At 45.4% G+C, this 20,414-nt stretch overlaps 1 protein-coding gene across 1 annotated transcript in view; it reads right to left on the reverse strand.

Annotated features, from left to right (window-relative positions):
* Positions 1 to 19,005, reverse strand: part of LOC101627135 (chromosome unknown open reading frame, human C16orf45) — a 74,678-nt gene extending 55,673 nt beyond the window's left edge. The window contains exon 1 of the mRNA XM_004692110.2: positions 18,754 to 19,005. Coding sequence (XP_004692167.1) covers positions 18,754 to 18,859 — 106 coding nt within the window. The 5' untranslated portion in view covers positions 18,860 to 19,005. The remainder of the gene's footprint in view (positions 1 to 18,753) is intronic.
* Positions 19,006 to 20,414: the final 1,409 nt, after the last annotated feature.

The following is a 20,414-nucleotide window of genomic DNA, read 5'->3' on the forward strand; positions in this document are numbered from 1 at the left end:
ATCACCCCTTCTTGCTTACAGAGCCTGGGGGAGGGGGTTCACTGCCTGAGAGTGGGCACTGTGCAGGACAGTGATGGCAGGACTCTAGGGTGTGGGGGAGATGCACGGGGTTTGACTGGGGAGATTTTCATACACAAGAAGCAGGGTGACAGAAAGGGACTCTAACTCCAAATGGCCTGGGCATTGAATCTGGGGCGATGTCCCAAAGGTGCCAAATAGTGAGACAGGTTTGGTGTTGACAGTGGCCAGAACCTTCTATCACCTGGAACCTTGAAATTGTCACAGTTCACCTTCTTGCCAAAGCCTGACTATTTTCAGCCTCTTTTTGTTTATCCAGAACGATTTTCACATGCTTGAGTTCTTGTGCTTTGCAAACTTAAATGTAGTCTCCAGTGACACACACCCAGTTGGCCTGCCTGGCATCTATAAACACATAAAGGCAAAAGGAAATAAACATCAAACGAAATAATATTTGCCCTTATTACCTCAGGTGCAGGCTTGTTTGTATTTGCTGTTCTTTCCTATTTCACTTTTTCAGTCCTGGTTGCTCTGGCTTAAACTGACCCACTAGTGAGTTATGCCCATGCTCAGAAAGCCTCTAAGTTATTCAGGATCAATTTCTGTTGTTTGCAGATAATCTTACTACTTGTGTGGGAAGATCCTCAAATTCAGGTCTATAAACCCAGAAGACTTTCCTCTAAGCATTCTCTGGGGCCACAGGATAAATTCCATGAGCAAAAAAAAACCAAAAAAACCAAAAAAACAGCCAATGGAGGTTCAAATAGCCAGAACATTTCCTCCTGGCAGCAATCAAAAAAGCCAGTCGTTTTGTTCTGTTTAGAGTCAGTTGTATGGGGTGAGATGGAAACTGTAGGCTTCCGGTGGTAATCACAATGTAAAACATACACAGGTAACTCCAAAGTGCAATACTGTATCCTTGAGACATATATATTCTGAATTAGTCTTATATCAACAGTAATATTAATAACAATCGGTCAGCTGTGAGCTACCACTTTTACATGCTTGTCATGTAGGGGTCAATAATCAACCCTAGCCCAACTTTAGTTTTTGTATCCCCAGGAGCTAAGAATGGCCACTACATTTTTTCAATGGTTGAAAAAAATTAAAAGCAGAATATTTCATGATATGGGAAAATTACATGAAATACAAATCTCAGGGTCCACACGTCCAGTTGCTGTGATCCACAGTCACACTCAGGTTCAGGTTTTCACTGGTGCAACTTTGGGGCTACAGCTTTGGGGCTCCATCAGCAGAGTCAAATAGTGTAAACCCACAAGTCTTCAAATACTTACTATCTAGTGTTGAACAGACCGTAATGTTCTGGAAAAGAAGACCCCTCGCTGTTCTGGCAGCCAGGAGGGAGAAAGTCATCTGCATAAACATGAAGTCTGAACAGCTCTGAAAATCTGATGTCTGTGGCCAAAGCCAGTCTTTTCATGTCTGGTGATGACCAAGGAACCAGATCAAGAAGATTTAATCCTCGGCACCCCAACTTTGCACCTTGAAAGGGCATTTTTTAAATATAAAATTTACTTACTTGTGTATATGTATGTATGCATGTTCACGTTTGTACAATATTTCACCCGTGCACCATCTCCATAGCCTCTTCCCACCCTCCTTTTGATCCCTTCCCTCCCCCTCCCCTGCAGAATGTCTCTGATTTATAGTTGTCTGTTTACTTTTTGTTTTTTCCTTGATCCTCTATATTTATTCTATAAGAGAAACCATCCGGTATTTTTCTTTTTCCTTCTGACTTATTTCACAGAGCATAATCCCTTCTAGCTCCATCCATGTTGTTGTGAATGGCATTAGCAAACTAGTCTAACTATTATGGAAAGCTGCATGGAGGTTCCTCAGTCTGCTAAAAATGAAGCTACCATATGACCCAGCAATTTGAAGTTGCATTCTTTAGAAAAGACGAGATAAAACCTCAGCCTTGCCTGCCTCTGCGCACAGATAGCATCAACATAAATTTAGGTCGGGCAACTCAGAACCGGGAGCCCTCTGTCAAAAATAATTAACATTTTTAATGTTGATGACTCACTGTCCCTAGCTATAGAAACTGAATGCAAACCAGTGTCTGCTGGAACAGTTCTCACTGAGTACAATCTGTCAACTGCTTCCCAGATTTGAATCCACACTTTGATTATTGAATAAATTCTTGGTCTAACTATCATTGAGACTTTATTTCCTTTTCTTTTCAATGATTTATTTATTTATGCATATAGAACTGGGGTGCAGGTCAGAGGTGCAGGGCCAGTGAGAGGCTTCACCAGAGACAGAGCGGGGAGCAGAACAGGCAGACTGGTGAAGTACACTGCTGAGGGGAGCAGCCAGTGGGTCAGGAGAGGTCTGCTGCACTGTGTGGGTCACCACCCTCGCTGAGGCTCGAACTCGTGTTGAGGTGGCTGCGGCTAGCTTCGTAGTGGTGTGCTTTAACCCGCTGCACCACCAGGGAGGGCCCGAGACTTTATTTCCAACTAACATATCTCTACAAAAAAAGTTCATTGACTAGAGACATTTTGTGGGGGTGGAGAGGGGAATGGGATCAAAAGCAGGGGAGGGAAGTACACGGGACTATGGTGATGGCACACAGGTGACTCAGTGATGGGAAACCCACAGGGATTACAATTGAGATGAAAAAAAAATGTACAAAATGATGTAAAAATAAACTATTATATTATAAAAAAAAAAAAAGTTCGCTGACCCCTGGCCTAATTACTAGAGTGAGATTAAAAATGAAGTGAAGTCTTGGACCCTCTAAAAGAGCTTCTAGCGACAGTTTCCATGTGACAGAAACACAGAAACAACTAAGGACAACCAAACATTATTCTGCAGAGGATGGAGAAAGTGCATCAGAAGGTAAGAAATGGAAGAAATTCTGCAAAAATGGTGGGGAAGGAGTGGGGGCTTTTGGAAGATGTGGAGAGGAACCTTCAGCATGAACTGCATTTCTAGGTAGGAGGGGCTTGACACAGTATCCGGTGGGGACTTGAAGCTACATTTGCAATTTTTCCTTACGTAAGTGGGGAGGGCAATTGTACATCAAGTTAGGGAGTGGGTAAAATAAGGAGAGAAGTGGGCCTTCCCAATTCAGGATCAAGTTTTAGCAGAGAGTGACCACATAAAGAGAGAAGGACAATACTAATAAAAAGCAGCTACTTTACATGCCCTATGTTCAGAGCCAGCAGTACCATCTAGTTAAAATCCTCCCTAAATGTATGAGTTAGCCCATCTCACTGGACCAGTGGAGATAGGGAACTGGAGGGAAATAGGTGACCTTGAGAGCGTGACAAGGGGAAGGTGGTGGAAGGTGAGGAAGACCAGGAGAGTGTATTATACTCTAATAAAACAAAAAAAAGGACCAACCAAGTGTGATAGAGGAGTTTGTAACTCACCACAGAGGCAATGGGAAGTTTTTGTAAAAGGAAGAGATGGTGTGAAGAATCAAATCAGCAGCAGAGAGCTCAGAAGTGCGAGAAGGAGAGCAGCTCCATGCTCCTTAGAGAACCACAACTTGCCTTAGCCGGTTAAAGAATCCCACAGGACGAAGGAGCAAAGAAGATACAATGGAACAAAGAAAATTTGTTCAGCAAGTGGTGCTGGGAAAACTGGGAAGCTACATGCAAAAAAATGAAACTAGATCACTGCCCACTCCAGTCACAAAAATCAACTTGAAGTGGATTAAAGACCTAGACATAAGAACAGAAACCATAAAACACCTAGAAGCAAAGATGGGTCAAACACTACACGACGTACACTTCAGCGACATCTTTAAAGACAGAGCACCCAACGCCACAATAGTGAAGGCAAAGATAAATAGATGGGACTACATCAAGTTAAAGAGCTTCTGTACAGCAAAAGAGACATTACTAAAAACAAACAGACAGATCACTAATTGGGAAAACATTTTCTCACACAAAAGTAGCGATAAAGAACTGATCACAAAAATATACGGAGAACTGATGAAACTCAACAAAAATAAAGTAAACAACCCCATCAAAAAATGGGCAGTAGAGCTAAAAAGACACTTCTCCAAAGAGGAAATGCAGATGGCCAACAGGCATATGAAAAAATGTTCAACATCACTCGTAATAAGGGAGATGCAAATTAAAACCACAATGAGATACCACCTCACCCCAGTGAGAATGGCACATCTTCAAACAACTAGCAACAACAAATGTTGGCGAGGATGTGGAGAAAAAGGAACTCTCCTGCACTGCTGGTGGGAATGCAAACTAGTACAACCACTATGGAAAACTGTTTGGAGGTTCCTCAAGCTGCTAAACATGGAGCTTCCCTACGACCCAGCAATCCCACTCCTAGGTATCTACCCAAAAGACACAAAAACACTGATTGAAAAAGATACCTGTACCCCCATGTTTATTGCTGCTTTATTTACAATAGGAAAGACATGGAAGCAGCCCAAATGCCCAAAAGTAGATGACTGGATTAGAAAGATGTGGTACATATATACAATGGAATATTACTCAGCAACCAAAAAAGAGAAACACATGTCTTTTGCAGCAACTTGGATGGAGCTTGGACAAGATCATGCTTAGTGAGATAAGCCAGAAAGAGAAAGAAAAATACTGGATGGTTTCACTCATAGCAGGAGTGTAACGGACCAGGTGGAAAATAACAAAAATAATGAACAACCATATACCAGAGACATTTTGTGGGGGTGGAGTGGGGAATGGGATCAAAAATGGGGTGGGGGGAGGGAAATGCACGGGATTATGGTGATGGCACATGGGTGACTTGGTGATGGGAAACCCACAGGGATTACAATTGAGATGGAAAAAAAATGTACAAAATGATGTAAAAATAAACTTTTGTAATAAAAAGAAAGAAAGAAAGAAAGAATCCCACAGGCGAGAGCATTGTCTGACTCTCACCCAGCAATTTCCAAGTTATTGACCACTGTCCTTCCCTGGGTTTTTTTTGTTTTGTTTTGTTTTTTCAGGAAAACTATCAACAGCTGTTATTCCTCAGATCATGGTTAAGCAAATGCTACCTTCGATAAGAGACCTTTCATCATCCTTGATTGACTGGATAATGAGCATCCAGATGGCTAATTTGTATAGGCAGCAAAAAGCAAATGGCTACCTTTAGACCTCCCCTGGTATGCTTCTTATGGACCTGCCATATCTTTAGACACCAAACAGCAGCATAAACCAAGCTGGTACCAACGGGTTTAGACTCACTGGCCAATCTCAAGTGGCTGACTTATTTTTAGATTGTAGAAATAGCAGCGGAATAAATATTGTAAATCCAGATACCTGGTTTTAATCCCACAGAGGCCAAAATATTTTTTCTTTCAAGAACAGTTTTAAAGCTTGGTAGCTGCTTGCTGAGTAGTCCTTCCTCCCCGGGAAATGAAGCAAGTTTGCACAGTTGCTTTGGAATCAAATAGCTCAGTGCAACTGGGCAGATGTGTACTGGTTCCCAGTGTATGCTTGTCCCTGTATGAACAATCTCTGCTTTCAAAAGAAGATTTGTCTAGCAGGCAGCCTAGGTAGATATCAGCCAGAGGATGATATGTTAATAACTCTCAGTTGAAAATCTATCTCTATCAATCTATCATCTGACTATATAGATTCTATCATCTGTTAATCATATCTATCTATCTCTAGTAGATGATTCTCATTTATAAAGAAGTAGCATGGACTTATCCATGCTCAGTTAATCAAGATGGATGGACTTCCAGATGCTGCTTTAAAAAGTCAGTAAAATACATGACTTTGGGCATCAAGAAATGATCATTTGGATAATTAACTGACTAAATTTTTAGTCATGTCTCTTGCCCCTCTGGTCCCCTTTGAAGTTACTTTCTGCTCTGCAGGTTAGTTTTCTTCACTGTAGCTCTTAAAACTAGTAGTATCGTGTTTGAAAACTGAGTCAGGGATGAGCCTGAATTCTTACTGCTTCCCATTGAAATGAGCATGTAGATAACAGAGGAGTAAGTGCCTCAGTGGGAAACTACACAAGGCTGCAGGCCACTACTCCAGATTCTCCAATTCTAGTCTTTCTTTCATGTCTTCCAGTTTTACATCTTTATGAATAGCAAGTAACTGAAAACAATGCAAAGTAGTTCTTATACCCACAAATCCTTTTCTTTTGAGTAGAGATCCAAGTGATTTACCTCTCCTTCATGGAAAACCCAGTTTTATTTTTTATTTTTCCTTTCTTTTCAATATCCCCCAATCAATAAATTTGTCTGTTCTTCTTTGGATTCTTTTGAACTGATTCTGACCTCTGCCTAATTCATACCTTACTGAATAGAATAATATCTGAACATGTGTTCATTTTTCTGTCTTGCTGAGACTCCTGACTTTACCTTCTTTGAAAATTATCTCTTGATGGGAACCTAGAAAGACACACTGCTACTTCTTGTACCCTCAAATATGCCCTTGTCTCCTGCTGTTACAGGGTGTAACCTCCATAAAAGAGGGAGGGTCCATGTTCCCTGCCCACCTCATGAAGGGTGTTGCTGAGTGAGGGAAAGCTGAAGAGGGCCTAAAAGAATTTGGAAGGAGGCACACGGAGACATGTAAAGAAATTCCACTTGCTTCTCAGCTTTGGACTTGGACCAAGGACTTTGGGGACATGGCAGGACACACAAGCATAGGTGAGAGACCCGTGGGGAGGCTGACAACAACTATTACCTTAATTTCTACTCTGATCTTGCTCCTTTCATCCCAGACTTGCTTGCCCTCTTCTGCTCTTTCCCATGGTTCCCCCCAGAAGGAGCCTTAGACTGTGGGGAGTTTTCAGGCCTCAACTCCCAGCCTTGGGCTAAACTGTTTGACTGGGCATTTACCACAACAGGATGAGTGGCTTTGGGAGTTTTATTGGGAAACTATCTCTTCTTCTTTCTCTGTGGCCACTGTTCTATCAAAGATCTTTCACGCTAAGAATCTGCTCTGTCTTTATGTGGCAGATGGCAGAACCTCCTTAGAGCATGCTAGTTTGCGGGTCTCAGGGTGCCCCTCTCAGTCTAACACACTAACACACTAACACCACCCCTGACCCAGTAATCGATGGGTAAATTTCTATAGTAATTGATATGTTGTCATAGAGTCTCGGGCTATTTCTTCAAGAAATGTATTCAGGGCCTTCCCTTGTGGCGCAGCAGGTCAAAGCACAGCACAGAAGCTTAAGCCACTTCTGCATGAGTTCGATCCCCGCCTGCCCCAGAGGAGAACCACATGGCGTGGCAGACCTCTCCTGGCCCGCCCGCTGCTCCCCTCAGCAGTGTACTTCGTCCATCTGCCCGTTCTGCTCCCCACTCTGTCCCTGGTGAATCCTCTCGCCCTCCGCATCTCTGGCCTGTACCCCAGTTCTGTATGAATAAATAAATAAATCTTTAAAGAAAAAAAAATGTATTCACTAAGGGACAGTTACCTTCTCTAAGGACAGTTTATTATCTTTCCTTTCCTCAGAAAAGCAGTTAAATGAATGGAGAGGCTGGTCCATCAAATACAGGTTATACATCGCTCCATCCATGACAGATTTTGGAACAGGGACACAGATAATAGCAACAATAGCACCTTTCATGTTCAGAAACGGATGCCATATCTAGGGCAGCAGGACACATAGGCTGAACTGTCATCCAAGAGCGAGGACAGACTCACAATTCAGCATTTAATCATGGATTTCACTGAGAGCTTTCAGGTTGATTGCCCATGGTCTGGGAGAGAAAGTTCTTTACCAGGAAGGAACCTCTTGCTGACTGAGCTCCTTGTGACTAGACAGAGGAAATGGGGTTCCAGTTCTATCTCTGCCTGGCGCAAGCCCTCGGGAAAATCACCTTCCCTCTGATCCATTCCGAGTGGAGGGGGGGTGGGCTGGTTGTATGTAAAGCTACTTGGGGGTATTCCCCTGCACAGCCCAAACTGGGATTCATATAGGGCTAGACTATCCGGTTGTAATGATTTATGTTCTATGCTTCTTATTCTATTTTAGAAGCAACTGAACATAAACAAAGACAGACACATTCACAGGCAGCCCCTTCAGGGGAACAGGAGTCACCTGAATTAGCAGGAACACCTGATTTCTTGGTAGATTCTATATTAAGAATTTCATCCAAAAACATCTGAAAAACAGGCATCCTTTCTCTCCCACCCCACCCCCACCAAAAGATATGCTCCTCTTTGTTTGCAAAAACCTAAGATTCATCTGTCTGCTGGGTCTTCCCTTTCACAGTTCTCTGTGACCTCTTTGGGGTGCTAATGTAGAAGTGGTCGGTCCACTTCTATATTGTTCCAGAGAAAATTCAGAGCTGAGGTTCTCTGGGTTGATATATATCCTCCTTGTTTTGGCAGAGAATGAAGGGCTATTGTTTGAAGGGGCTCCTTTTCATCCACCTGAATGAAGCATTTTCTGTTATAAATGAAAGTGACAATTTCTCCTCACTCCAATTTGGAGTAAGTGGGAATCTTTGTGGGCAGAAATGCCTTGAGGAAAATTGAATTCATTTTTGCATGGGGGGATTTCTGATGCTTCAGGAGACTCACAATCATGTTTTCTTGGCTTCATCCCAAGCACATCCAACATGGTTTTTATGGTTTTTATTGCCAGTGGGGTGTGTGTGTGTGTGTGTGTGTGTGTGTGTGTGTGTGTGTGCAGAAAACTGAGACAGAGAAAATCAGGCAGAAAGCTAGGAATCCCAGATGAGGAGATGGGGTAGAGAAATTCTAGGGACTCATCTACATTAAATAAAATTAGAGTATCTATATAAAAAAAAAAACAACAACTAGATCTAACCAGTGGTTCTCAACAGGGGGGACAAGTTTGCCACTCTAGGGGACACTGGGCAATATCGGGGTGAACATGGCAGCTGGGGAGTAGTGGCCGACCCCAGGGATCCTGCTGACCATCCCACCAAGCACAGGAGCACCCCTACACGGAATGACCCAGCCCCAAATGTCAAGCGCACCCAGGTGGAGAAAGCCAGGGCTAGACGACTCCCAGTCCTCCCAGCTCTGAGCTCTCGGGGCGATTCCCAGCTGGAGGAAGTCAACTGCGGTGGGCTGGAAGATTGGCCCTAAATTCACCTGTAGAAAACAAACACCCCAGGTTGACTAGATGTGGAAGTGGGGCTATAAGGAGGGGATTCAGGTTAAGTGAAGTCCTACGGTCAAGGTTCTGACCAGACAGGATGGTGTCCTGTTGAGAAGAGACATCAGCCAGGGCTCCGACCTTGGCCCTCACTTCCTCTCCCCCTTTGAACTGCTCTCAGAACAGGCAGAGGCAGAAGCTGTGCCACACTGTGAGTGTTCTAACTGCCACTGAGTTGTCTGCTTGCAAGTGGTTTAAGCGTTTATTTTATAGCAAGTGAATGTGACCGACAAGAAAACACAAAGACGAATGTCTCGGCAAAGCCAGTAAGAGGTAGATGAGGTGAACCTGGTGGTGGCTTTGAGTAAGCATTTGAGAAAGGACAGGGGGTTACTGTCAGGCAGAACTGATCCCCAGGGGTCCTCCCCGATGGCACAGGGGTTAAAGTGCAGCCACTGCAGCATGAGCTCAATCCCCGGCCATGGAGCTGACCCACAGGGTGCAGAAGTCCTCTCCTGTCCCGCCCTCTGCTCCCCTCAGCAGCGTGTTTCAGTAGATCCACCTGTTCTGCTCTCCCACTCTGTCTCTGGTGAATCCTCTCACCCCTACAACTTTGGCCTGTACCCCAGTTCTTGTATGTATAAGTAAATTAATATTAAAAAAAAAAAACTGACCCCAGGAAAAAAGGACCTCTGTGCCTCCGGAAGCCAACCCACCACCAGGCCCCTGCTGGGCACGGGCTTTCACCACCAAGGGGTACTCCTGGGAAGCCTCCCCTCTGTGGGTTTAAACACCAGGGAGGTGGACGGTCCTGCCTCCCAGGAGGTGATCCCAGCCTGGCCGCAGTGCTGCAGGCATGTAGGGGGTGAAGTGATCTCCCCTGGCATGCTGAGTGTCGAGGAACCAAACAGAACCAAATGGAAGCAACTGAATCACTATTGTTCCTTGCCTAAATCAAGGCCACTTTTAAGAGCTCCCTGCTAAAAGCGTTTCACCCCTGGATAAGTCTTCAGCCATCTTAATTCCTTCCTGGACTAAGGAGGGTGCTGTGGACTGAACATTTATGCCCCGCCCATATTAATTACTATTCACATATTAAAATCCAATTCCCAATGTTGTGATGATATTAGGAGGTGAGAGCTGGCAGGTGAATAGGTGGTGAGGGTGGAGTCCTTGTGAGTGGGGTTAGTGCCCTCATAAAGAGACCCAGAGCATCCTGGAGCACACAGCTATAAGACAGGTGGTGACGCAGGAAGCCCTCACCTGCAGCCAATCCGGCCGCACCTTGATCTTGGACTTCCCAGACTCTGCAGCTATGAGAAATAAATGCCTGTCATTTCTAAGCCACCCAGTCTGAGTCTGTACCTGACCCAGTAGACTGAGTCCTTGATTCAAGTCCCTTCTCCACTGACTAGTGAAGCAAGATTTTCATCTCTGGCCTCCTGAATTTCCATCTACATGGAGAAAGATAAACTGTTTATGTCATAGGGTTGTGGTGAGGATTAAATCAGAAAAAAATTGTAGCTGCTCAATTCTAAAGTCCATGTTTCCCCCCACATTTTAACATTCCTGAAATTAGGATGCCCCTTTTTCCCATCCAAGCTCTCAGATGATTTTGTTGTGTCTTTATTATTCTACCAGGCACACCCTGCCATTTTATAAATGAGAAGACTGAGATTCAGAGAGGTCAAGTAACCAGCTCGAGGTCACATAGCCAAGGGGTTTAGCCAGTACTCAAATGCATTCTCACCCTTTGCCCCCACAATGCCCATGAACTTTTTTGACCACCCAAGGGAGGCTTTTTTTGTTCTGTTTTGTTTTTCAGTGAAGCTATAAGTCTTCAGAACAGAACCACTCTTCTGGCTGTATTTCCGTGAATGTCTCTGGGCCGCCACACAGGTGCCACCCAGAAGCCGCTGTGAAGAAGTGAGCTGAACGCCTGCTTTACAAGGCACTATGGCGAGAGGGAAAGCTAATGAGCCGGAATCCATACTAAGAAACACGGGGCAGTGTCTGAGCCACCTTAGCCTCGTCCATCTGAGTGACAGTGCCTTAACCAACCCCGGGAAATCAGGAGAGCCGCTGACCGGAAGTCCAGTGCTGGGTTCCAGTCCTGCCACTCAATAGCAGAGTGGCCCTGGGGAAGTCGCTGGGCCTCTCTGAGCCTCAGGTTCCTCAGCTGTGGAGCACAGCAATCAAATCCACACCACCTGCTGTTTCTTAAACGCATGTGCTCCACTTCCTTTAGCATGACTGATTTTGCTCCCCTAAAGGTCCTAGGCGGAAGAGGCACATTCACTAAACAATAACTATTAACAAGCCCGACTCTTTTTCATTCAAACAAACCAAGCTGAAAGTCAGATCCTCAGGCATGCCTGGGGGGCTGGAGGGAAGCTGCATCTGAAAAGGGGAATTGAAGCTTCTCAAACTGGGCCTGGGGCGCCCTCACCCCTGGCTCTGTGAGGCACCCCCTGCTCCCTCCTTTACAGCCAGGCGGTGTGCTATGATGGCCCTGTCTTCCCAGGTGCTGTTGCTTCTTCCTGGAATGCAGTTACCCCCCATCAGTGATGAACAATTGTTCCTCTTTTGAGGTGACTTCAAGGGTCACTTCCTCTCCCGGAGCACAGAGCCATCCCTGCATGCATATGTGTTACCGCTTGGATCTCGTACACATTTGTGTCACCATCTGAATTAGACTTGCATTTAAAATGCTTTTTATTCCACTTTTTTTTTAATTATAACAAAAGTTTATTTTTACATCATTTTGCACATTTTTTTTCCCATCTCGATTGTAATCCCCCGCGGGTTTCCCATCACCAAATCACCCGTGTGCCACCACCATAGTTCCGTGCATTTCCCTCCTTCTCCCCCACCCCGTTTTTTATCCCATTCCCCACAAAATGTCTCTGGTATATGGTTGTTCATTATTTTTGTTATTTTCTCGCCTGGTCCATTATACTCCTGCTATGAGTGAAACCATCCGGTATTTTTCTTTCTCTTTCTGGCTTATCTCACTAAGCATGATCTTTTCCAGCTCCATCCAAGTTGCTGCAAAAGACAGGTGTTTCTCTTTTTTGGTTGCTGAGTAATATTCCATTGTATATATGTACCACATCTTTTTGATCCAGTCATCTACTTTTGGGCATTTGGGCTGCTTCCATGTTTTTCCAATTGTAAATAAAGCAGCAATAAACATGGGAGTGCAGGTATCTTTTTCAATCAGTGTTTTTGTGTCTTTTGGATAGATACCTAGGAGTGGGATTGCTGGGTCGTAGGGAAGCACCATGTTTAGCAGTTTGAGAAACCTCCAAACAGTTTTCCATAGTGGTTGTACTAGTTTGCATTCCCACCAGTAGTGCAGGAGAGTTCCTTTTTCTTCACATCCTCGCCAACAAAATGCTTTTTATTCCACTTTTAAAAATAATTTAAGTAACATGTTTATTTTGACAACATACACATAACACATGAGTTACCTCCTTCACCATTTCTAAGTGTACATTAAGGGCATTCCCATTTTTCGTGTGAGGAAACTGAGATTTAGGGATATATGGCAACTTACCCAAAAGCATAGCGCCAGGGAGCAGCAGGGGAAGGTCTGGGACACAGATGTTGTGGGGGGGTCTCCGGGGTGGGTTGGGTCTCTGTGCCACTAAGTCTAGCACACAGAAGGTGCTCAAGTCGGTTGAGCATGCGACTAATGAATGAATGGAACTTTGTGGGATCTCTGTGAGTGGTGTTTCCAAGGGCTAAAAGTATCTCTCCCAGTGTGAGTCTCCATCTACAGAGACACCCAGAAAACAGGTGGGTCATGGGCGTGAATCAGAGAGACCCCAGCCCATGAGCCAGCTGGGGTGGCATGGGGAGGAAGAAACAGGAAAAATAAATGGTGTGTGGATGCTGTCTTTGGGACCCCATGCCTCCCCCACCTTCTCTCCTCTCACCTGCTGGAACCCTGCTCAGCCTTGGGGCCAATGCAAATATCCACCCTGCTCGCAATGGAGTCTGCAGGGGCAACTCTGGTGCTCATTTCCACTTCTACCTTCCCCAGGTAGCGTCTGTATCGCCAGGTACATAGCATCTTCACGCCTGGCTCCCACCCGACCAGTAAGCTTCTGAAGAGGGCACTGTGTCTCTCATCTTATTTCATCTCCAATCTATCTCTACAGCATTAGTGTTGTGGGGAGGATAGACAAGGCCCAGGAACCTCCAAGGGCCAGTGAGGGCCCTCCCTGGGAGAGCAAGGGGTTAAGTCTCAGCACTATAAAGTTTTCTGCAGTCACTGAAGTACCAGTTCTACCTCTGACCAAGGAGCTGACCCACAGGGCGCAGCAGACCTCTCCTATCTCCCCGCTGCTCCCCTCAGCTGCTCCCCACTCCGATTTCAGTCAATCTGCCTGTTCTGCTCCCCACTCTGTCTCTGGTGAGTCCACTCACACCCTTCCATACCTCTGGCCTACACCCCAGTTCTTGCATGCATAAATAAATTAAATCTTTAAAAAAAAAAAAATCAGGCTCCAGCAGCAAAGCTGTTTAACCAACCTAAGCCTGAGTTTCCTCATCAGTAAAAGAAGAAGATTAAGGAGAATAAGAATTCTGCTGGGTGAATAGGGTTGTTCTGAGAATTCACTAAGTTTGGTTTCATCGCTAAGACTCATTTACAACTATTATTATTAATAAGTATTTAATAATTAACGAGAGACCAAGAATAGGCACAGATTTTTTTCCTTCAATTAATAAAGAGGGTCATGCTTGCAAAAATAATCTTAGAGTTATGAACCAGCACAGAGAGACGTAAATAAGTGGGTTTGTTCAAAGCACAGACAAGATGCTATTGTATTCATCATCTTTGCCTCCTTGCTATTACGGTGCCTGTGGTAATTACACCTGCGGTTGCCCATGCAGCCATAGCGTGGAGACTATCGTAGCTAAATCTTAACCCCATGCTTGCTCACCCCTTGTTATGCCTTTTACATACAAGGAGGTCGCCACCACTTACCCAACAAGACTGATTAGGATCGACTCAGGGGCTACAAAGAGGGGTGATGCTATCGACCATCACTTGCCTTGGGTAGCCAACACGACCTTTTCAATACAAAACCTAACTCATGCTGGCCTCTCACTCAACGCTCTTCAGTGGTTTCTGCGCAGCTACCCAGGCCGACTGCTGTTTAATTCATCTCCGCTCTCTCCAGAGTTCCAGCCACCCCGACCTTCTGTGTCTTCTGTGAACACTCCAAGGATCTTTGCATTTGCTGCTTGGATCTCTGACATTTACCTGGCAAAATATTACCTCCTTAGAGAAGTGATTCCTAATATATCGCCCCCCTAGTAATTTCCCTGTAACACTTATTATCTTAATTACACTATCTGTAGGTTCATGTTATCTTTCGAAGCCTTCACTCGCAGCCTATTTCTGCTTTCTCCCAAATAAAGGCTCCATGTGGGCAGGAAGCTTGTTTGTCTTCCTCCATACTGTGTCTACCGTGTCTTGGACCCCACATGGCACTTACAAATCCCTATGGGTCGAGTGAGTAAGTGATTGGGGGAGCCAATGCTGGCCATTCCCCCCTTTTTCCTTTTATATTTTAATGAAATTTGAATTTTCAGAAAGTGCAGGTATTACTTCTGTAAGAAGGAAAAAGCAATAATCCCAAGCAAAATAACACTGAAATAATAACATTAGTATATTTAATCAAAGGGCTGAAAGTAACACAAAACCTCTCCCGAGAATCTGTTATGAAGGTTGCTGGTAGTTCATATTATTTCAGTGTCCACACTGTCTATTAAGCCTGCTGGCTGGTCAGTTCACACCCGGGACTTCTAAATGACAGCCTCTGCCCTGGGCTTGTGTAACGTTTCCACTTCATTCCAACCCTCCTGCCAGCACGTGTAAGCCTGTGCTTTTGCCAGTTGTGACTTCTCGAGATGTGACCCCCCCACCCCCAATTCACCACCTCCCCACCCCCGTGCCTCCCTCTCCCACCACCCTTCCAACGTCGGTCTCATCCTTCTAGGCACAGACAAAATCTGTCAAGAAATGTTCCACACCAACAGCTCTGCTATTAAGAAGCTCCATGCTTTTCAAAAGACATTCTCTGTGAGTCTTTTGATTAATTACAGTTGGTTGCGAGCAACATTTTCATCTACCTAACAACACCAAATATACACCATACACCATACATTTCTAACAGGAAAAAAAAAAAAACACAGACAAATGCACTGCTAGTGGGAAAAGGTTGTCAAAGGCAGGCAGGAACATGTCTGAGGATCTTCCTCAAAGGAGAAAATACTGGGTGATTTTCCAGGGTTCAAAACCATCCCTAAACACTCCCAGGAAAGGAAGGCAGTCTATAGACGCGCCATTGTTATGTAGAATTTACAAAGCGCTGGGTGCAATGGAAAAGAGGGTGGCAAGCTTGGGGTAATGCTAGAGACTCCATAGCCAGTCAGCACCAAGGGAGAGCTTGTCCAGGCTCCGAGCTAAGCATGTTGCATGCATTTGCTCTCTCACTGACCAGCCACAGCCTGCAATGGTCCTTATTAGTGCTGTTTTCCATTTCACAGATAAGATCTTAGAGACGTTTAGCCACGTTCCCAGGTTGACAAACTAACAAAGTCTTAGACTTGGCTTGGACCAGTTCAGGCCATACTACCTGGTCCCCAAGCTGCTACCTAAAAACTAGAGTTAAAATTTGAGCAGTTTAGGGGCCCTCCCTGGTGGTGCAATGGGTTAAACACAACTCTGCCAAGCTGGCTGCAGCAGCATCCACTTCAGTGAGTTCGATCCCTACCCCAGAGGTGACCCACAGGGCGCAGCAGACCTCTCCTGACCCGCCCACTGCTCCCCTCAGCAGTGTACTTCATCGATCTGCCTGTTCTGCTCCCCACTCTGTCTCTGGTGAATCCTCTCACTGCCCCTGCACCTCTGGCCTGTACCCCAGTTCTGTATGAGTAAATAAATAAATCTTTTAAAAATTTTTTGAGCAGTTTACACAATCTTAACTGGAAATGACCAATTTCCCCTGTTTAATTCTTTTCAAGTAATGCATGCTCAGTGTTTAACATACAGTATTTAAATATGTGTGGAAATTAAACAGACGGTGCTTTCTTTTGAATGGGCTTCTCTGATTTTCTCCTGCTTTTCACAAGCTACCACATTGGCTTGGCAACTATTATGCCCAAGAATCAATGATACTAATTTTCACACTTCATTAATAAGTAAATGGAGGCCTCAAATGTTACCGAATGGATCCTTCTGTCCCTTGGGAGATGAGAGTTCCAAAAAGCTACTTCAATCAAAAAAGTGCCAGGTTGTAGACAAAAGACTGGAGGTCAAAATTTGCTCAAGTAATAATCCCAGATTTAAGATTCAGAAGTAGAGCCCTGCATCCACTTTAAGAACTCTTGTGAATAGGTAAAGCAGAGGGGAGCTAATCTGCGGGTCCACCGTGCAAAAGAAGATCAGAAATGGTCTTGCATCTGAATAGGAAGCAAGAGTCAGAGCCTTTGATGGTTTGGAACAGAAGATGAGAAAGCCTTTCTTCTGGGCTTTTAACAGTTTCAGTCTAACTTCAGGAGCCGAAATGCTATAAAATGGGTGTTCACTGCAATTTTTTTTTTTTGTATGCTTGAAAATGTTCTCAATAGAAAAGTGAGAAAATAAAAAGCTGTAAGAGAGTTATTATGGAACTGACCCACCTGGCTGTTTTCATCTAGGGTATTGCTGTAATTCCTTGCACACACACACACACACACACACACAAAGGATAAAAGCAAATTCCTCCTACAGATGTAAAAATAAAAAGAAGAGAAGTAGTCAATAAATATTGAGCACTTACCTTGAGCTCTAAATACAGTGACTATTCATAATTACAGTCTAAGATAGGTGCTATTATTATCTCCATTTCAGAAAACAGAGGCAGGAGGAGATTTAGAAAAGTGCCTAGAGAGAGTCCGCTGGGCAGCAAAGGGCAGAGGCAGGATTCAAGTCCAGGGCTTGTTTGAAGACAACTTTTGCTTCTTTCAAGGCAGCTGTGAGCACCAGAGACCAGTAGAACTATGGAATACCAGTCAAGCCGCTGACAGTGTTTTGGGTCTCAGTACATTTGGAAAGCACCCAGAAAGCATGAAAGCAATCGGCCTCATGTCAATCAACTCTCATGTCAATCAACTTTCAGGTCAGTCAAACAGATTTGTGGCTTCCCCAAGTCTGGGTTTAAGTCCTAACTGCCACTGAACAGCCACATCACCAGCAAGCCCAGTTTCCCATCACTGGGCGAGAAGTGCTAAGAGTCACCCCGGGAGATCGTTGAGGTACTGAAGGAAATGATGCATTTAAAGTTCTTAGCACAAGACCTGGTGCAAGGCAGGCAGCCATGGTGGGTATGATTTTGAGCTTCCTAGCCACGACCCTCACCCTTGGCATCATGCCTAAGTCACCAAAGCTGAAGAAATTCAAAGGGACAGAGCAGAAAGACAGAACCAGATTTTAAAAAGGAGAATGAAAAGAGAGATGGGAAGTACTAACGGGTTTCAAGGGAAGAACTAAGGCATGGGTTTGTGATTTGAACTTGAACCCGTGATCATCAGAAGACAGCATAACCATTCTAAGAAGACTGTCTGAATTTGAAAGGACGGGTATTGAAGAAAGCCCTCCCAATGCACTCACACACACACACACACACACACTCACACACACTCACACTCACACTCACACACACACACACACATATTTATCTATCAGGTGGAGACAGGAAAAGAACAGTCACAATACTTTGGTCCAACAGAGCTGAGATTGGTTGTGAGCTTGGATACCCAAAGTCAAGGCAGGAAGCTGGGGGTCCTTGACAAGGACAGAGGGCCTTTCCCAAAGAGATAACAAGAGCACCGCACAGGCAGGGCTGCTGGGATGGCACTGGGGTTTCTGGGAGGGCCCCCTGGAGCCCCGGCTGCTGCTCTACACTTTGGGGGCAGAGATTTCAAGGAAGGCATGTTATCAATAAAAAATAAGAGCCTCTCGTTTATTTAGAAGGATTATTGGCACGAGATACCTACAGTCGGTCTGTTTCAGAACCGCCTCCAGGATTGTGGCCAAATCAAAGACTGAGTCAAGGGAGAAGGCTACGCACAGGGTGAACCCTCCCCGAACCCATCCTCTATCCACTTCCACACTGACCTAGGAGAAGGCGGGGAAGCAAAGGCTGGGAATTTCACGAGTGCCCTGGACCTGAACCTCCCGCCTGGGGAAAGCAGAGGAAACCCAGCGGACACTCCCCCCTCTCCAGAGACGTAGGCGCTTTCCAAGGCGGCCCAGTGGCTCCGGTATCCTATCGCACCCCCGACCCTCCTCTCGCTGCCGCAGCCAAGACCTTACTTGCCAGGACCAGCTTCGCACCTACGGGTCCCGGACTCCCGAGTCCACCCTAGTTTCCGGGGTTGGCTGCCTTGCCATTTCCCGAGCCTCCCAGCGAAGCTGAGCCCGAAGGGTTCCCCTTTTGTTCGCGGGAGAGCGCGTCTCTGCGCAGCGCTGCGCAGCCCTCGCGCCTGAAAGCCCGGCTGCGGGGGCGCTTCCCTAGGTCCGCTCCCCACCAACGCCGCGCAGCCGCGACCATCGCTCCCGCGCACGGATCCCCAACAGTCCGTTCCCTCTCGGCTCGCCCGAGTACTCACTTCTCCCCAGTCCCTCCGCTTTCCATGCCGTCTCCTCCACCGCCCCATAGCGCCTCAGAGGCTTCTCCGCTTCCAGATGAGTAGACAAAGATTGCTTTAACTCCATCGCGGATCCCGACGGGTAGGTGGACGAATTTCTCTTTACTCCATCCCTGCCGCGGGCTGCAGGGAGGAAGGCGGCTCCAGCCAGCAGCGTTTTTAAGGGGCCGGGCGCTGGTGACGCGGCTCCATCTCTTCCGCCGCCACGGCCTGGGAGCGCCGAATGGTACCCAGGAGGAGGGGGAAAAAAAAAAAAAAAAAAGGATGCGGAGCGCATGCGCAATGGAGACCGGTATGGGGAGGGAGGAGACTTGGGGGCTGGGTAGAAAGAAAAGGAGGCAGATGATAACTCCAGGAAGAAGAAAAACTAAAATAGAACCAACTCAAAGGAAGTAGGAACCAGGCCCGTGCCCGTGAGGGAGCCCAGGTGACGCTTTGCTTGGCACTGCCGGGAGCTTGTGGTCTCAGCTGGCTGCTAGGTTTTGAGTGGGATGGTGAGTGCGTCTCTCTGTGGGCGATGAATCCATCTTTGTGGGGAGTGTGCAGAAGTGTGGACCTGATCTATGGGATCTATGTTCGGCTGAGTGCATTTGCGTGAAAATCTCTGCCTTTGCATCTGTGGATATAATTCGAATATGAAATAGTCCCGTCTGTGCCTTTTTGTGTCGACTCTGTATATGTTTGCATGAACTTGAGTGAGACATGAAAATATTTTGGACACAAGTGTCACAAAGCTGTTTCAAACATGGGTCTTTACTGTGTTTTACTAACACAGGATGGCAACATTAAATATAGAAAGTAAAATGAACATCCAGATTGATTAAACTTAGTTATATTTATTGAATGACAGCTAGGTGCTAAATACTTCCCAGTAACCCCATGAAACAGATACCATTTTATTAGCTTTGTTTTACAAAGGAGAAAACAGGTGCAGAAAAATTAATTCTATGCCCACTTACCTGGTAGCTCGCTGAGCACTTGAGTTCAGACTTAGTGTTTTTATTCATCCAATCCCCTGGACTGCACAGGTGTTTTTTTTTTTAACTGGGGGTGGGGAGGATGGAGGGTTCTAGAAGACATTCTTTGTTGTTGTTAAGATGTCATCTGGAGCGATATGCCTATGATTTGTAGAAGCATAAAGTGGTCCAGCTCTTTAAGAAAAAGAATTAACAGCAGACAGTAAATCTTTAAAAAGCTACTATCAATAAAAGAGTTCTAAATTGCTCATGAGAGAAAAAGGATGTAACAAGGAAAATCATAAAATAAGTATACCTGGATAACCATGAGAGTACAACATACCAAAACTTGTTCCTTTCTTATAAGTAAATGTATGGTCTTAAATGCATTAAAAATGTAAGATTAGACCCCTCCCTTATGTCTTAAGATTTGACCCCTCCCTTAGTGCATTAAAGCATAGCACTGAGAAGCTAAAGCCACTTCAGCATGAGTCCCCTCCCTGGAGGTGATCCACATGGCGCAGCAGACCTCTCCTGACCTGCCCGCTGCTCCCCTCAGCAGTGTACTTTGTCATTTGGCCTGTTCTGCTCCCCACTCTGTCTCTGGTGAATCCTCTCACCTCCCCTGCACCTCTGGCCTGTACCCCAGTTCTGTATGCATAAATA

This window comes from Condylura cristata, unplaced genomic scaffold (genome assembly GCF_000260355.1).
Source record: "Condylura cristata isolate star-nosed mole 26May11 unplaced genomic scaffold, ConCri1.0 scaffold00032, whole genome shotgun sequence".
In the NCBI taxonomy this organism is placed as follows: Eukaryota; Metazoa; Chordata; class Mammalia; order Eulipotyphla; family Talpidae; genus Condylura; species Condylura cristata.